The following is a 2,846-nucleotide window of genomic DNA, read 5'->3' on the forward strand; positions in this document are numbered from 1 at the left end:
ATTAACAACACACTCACACATGCACGCACCTGATAAACCTGCATTCCTCGCAGGGTCAGACCGAGCAATGCTGTTCCTCTCTCCTCCTTTTTGTCCTGGACAAATGAATGATGAGATGTCAGAGAGGCATCTGAGCGGCTCAGATAAGATAGCTATTTCACAGCTAAGCCTCTCTCCAGTTCATTGGGAAACACACTGAGCTGCTGCTAACAACAAATTTAAAGTGATAACCCATTACGCAATAGATGGGCAAAATTTCAAAAAAATCACCCGGTAGATGAATGAGTTTGAAATAGGGAGGACAATAAACTGGCATAGATGGACGGTTACATAACTGCCCCATAGTTATTTGTACAGCACAGCTCAAATCAAGCCAAACTAACTGCATTTGTGTTAGAATTTCAGTCAGAGGGAAGAAGTATGTTTGAAAATAGCCATAGGTTACAATAAAAAATCATTTTTCATTTTAATTATACATAAAACACACCCTGCAGTATGATGTGTGCTACAAATACTCAAATCAAGCAGCTGGTTTCATTTGATGACACTGAAATACTAAATTGACCTTTTGCAGTCTGTAAAACAAGACAGGTACATCCTCCAGTCGACTTGACTCCCTGATGAAGAGCAGGATGGCATCACGCGTAGACAAGCCCCACAGCTCCTGATGCACTTTGGGCCCATGGCAGAGGAGGTAGTCCACTCCACGCTTAGCTACAATCTACACAAAGAACAAGGGACAGACATGTATAAGGCAGAGATCATAACATAACCTCAAAATATTAAAATATTAAAATCAAGTGGAGACAATTTTATTCAAATTTTAAACTAACATCTAATCATTAGATTCAAAGTGTTTTTAAAAGCTGCTGCCACATGGTAACACCTACCCAAGGGGGAAAGTAATCCTTGGGTTCAAAGTAAGGGGTGATCTCCGTATACTCTCTGGCCGGCGGGTGGTCACCGAGGTCAGCCTGCAAGGCGTAACCTGCCAGCTGGAAGTACACCTCCTCTTGCTGGCGACATTCAGAGCGAAGCACACGCTCACGCACATCAGAGTAGTATAGATGTCGTGACTTTCGTTCACTGGTAACACAAATAAAAAAGAAAAAGAAAAACAAGGGTAGGTGGGCGGAGGGGTAAAAAGATGTCAGAGAGGGGACACAGATGGATGAAAAACAGTGGTGAGGAAAATGTATATAGAACATATATAGGAGGGACATACCAAAGGAGTCTGCCGTTCTCTATGTAGTACTGCACTTTGAGGCAGAGCACTAGAGGCAAAGGTCTCTTCTGTATTGCCTGTGTGTAGAAAGAGATGTGTTAGAGTAGGCCTGTGTGTGTTAACATCTTTTTGTCATGCTAAACGCAAAGTTGTGGCATGTAGGCCACTGAACTGTGCCTCCCAATTAACTGACATGTATAATAGTTTCGAGAGTGGGTCACAACAAAATGCGTCTGATTCACACAATCACAATTTGCTACAGTTCAGAACAAGCTCTTACCTTTCCTGAATCTGACTTCCATTCCTTAGGAAAGTACTTAGTCAGTTTCTCCTCCATATCTAAAAATATGTGCTCATTATCTAGAAGAGAGAAAAAAACATCAGGAAACAAGCAGACAGTTAGCGAGCAAACAAAACAATAATGTAACCAAGCGTAAAATTTGCCAAACAATGGGATTCATTAGGGTAAAAGAAAAAAGCCGTTGTTCTTCCGTTTGTGAATGAGGGTACTAATGACAACAATGCTAATGTTAATGCTACCCAACACAGCTCTAATCTTGATATTTTACCATCATCTATCCTTCAATCCCCAGAATACAACCAGTGTTAATGTTGTTTAATTGATAAACTTATTCAAATTATATTTCAGTAGAGAGGCTAAGGAGTTGTTCATGACCTGTGTTCACAATGAGGATGTTGTATCACTTTCAGCCTGGTCCTATGAGTCATGACATGGGCATTTTCTATTTGATTCACCTTATCTCTTTTGTTCAACTTTGGGCAATCATGTTCACTGAGCCGTTTCACAACTCATTCCTTTAACCATCCATCTCCCCTTTCACCCTGTCTCAGTCCCACCCTGACTCATTCCAACTCCTTTACCTCTCATCCTTCACCGAGACCTTTGAGTAAGAGTTGAGTAAGGCTGCCTGTGTCATGACAAGCCCCCCTATCTCTTTCCCCTCCACTCCCACCGTGCTCTTCCCATCATCAATCCATCCCTCCCCTCAGTGAAGAGGAGGAATGCAAGGGTGCATTCCAGGCTTAATGAAGTTAATATTGCAGGAATCCAGGCCTAAGTGATCGCTGAACCAACACCACAAAAACAAAAGGCTGCTTGTTCAACTGGTGAGCCACACAAGATTACCAAGGCATTTCAACGTATTTGTACAGGGAAAGAGATCAGGAACACAATGAAACAAAAAAAGTAAGTGGATTACACCATTCAATTATGCAGACTTGGAGGGCAGACTGAAATTCTTTTTTGGTTTTAGTGAAATAGCCTTTCGGCAGAAAATATTTTCCACGATATTACGCAAACAAGTGACACCAAAAGAGTGGCACTGCAAAGCCCTGCTGTAAAGTGTTGTCATAATCCAAACATGATGCTGTTGTTTACAATCTGACTGATTCAATGCGTTAAGTCAACAAAACTGCTTGCTGTATGGTCATAATTTTCAGTTATCTGACAATATTGCTGTGTACTCTAGTGTGAACAGTCTGTTTGGGTTCAGAGGCTGAAGGGTCAATGAGGAGTGAACTTACCCCTCACCACTGTGAGGCCAAAGAAGTGCAGCTCTTTGACTCCAAGGAGCTCTGTCACACGGTTGAAAACATCCTG

The 2,846-nt window shown here is 41.8% G+C and overlaps 1 protein-coding gene across 1 annotated transcript; it reads right to left on the reverse strand.

Annotated features, from left to right (window-relative positions):
* Positions 1-13: 13 nt before the first annotated feature.
* On the reverse strand, positions 14-2,840 carry LOC111651835 (FERM domain-containing protein 1-like; the record flags this gene model as incomplete). The annotated part of the gene is made up of 6 exons (XM_023401892.2): positions 2,771-2,840; positions 1,506-1,585; positions 1,226-1,302; positions 891-1,086; positions 566-721; positions 14-95 (listed from the first exon to the last, which is right to left on the reverse strand). Coding segments are annotated over exons 2-6 (568 nt in total), but the record flags the coding sequence as incomplete, so codon positions are not given.
* Positions 2,841-2,846: the final 6 nt, after the last annotated feature.

This window comes from Seriola lalandi, unplaced genomic scaffold (genome assembly GCF_002814215.2).
Source record: "Seriola lalandi dorsalis isolate HSWRI2012SDOR001 ecotype SW California unplaced genomic scaffold, Sedor1 jcf7180001973340, whole genome shotgun sequence".
In the NCBI taxonomy this organism is placed as follows: domain Eukaryota; kingdom Metazoa; phylum Chordata; class Actinopteri; order Carangiformes; family Carangidae; genus Seriola; species Seriola lalandi.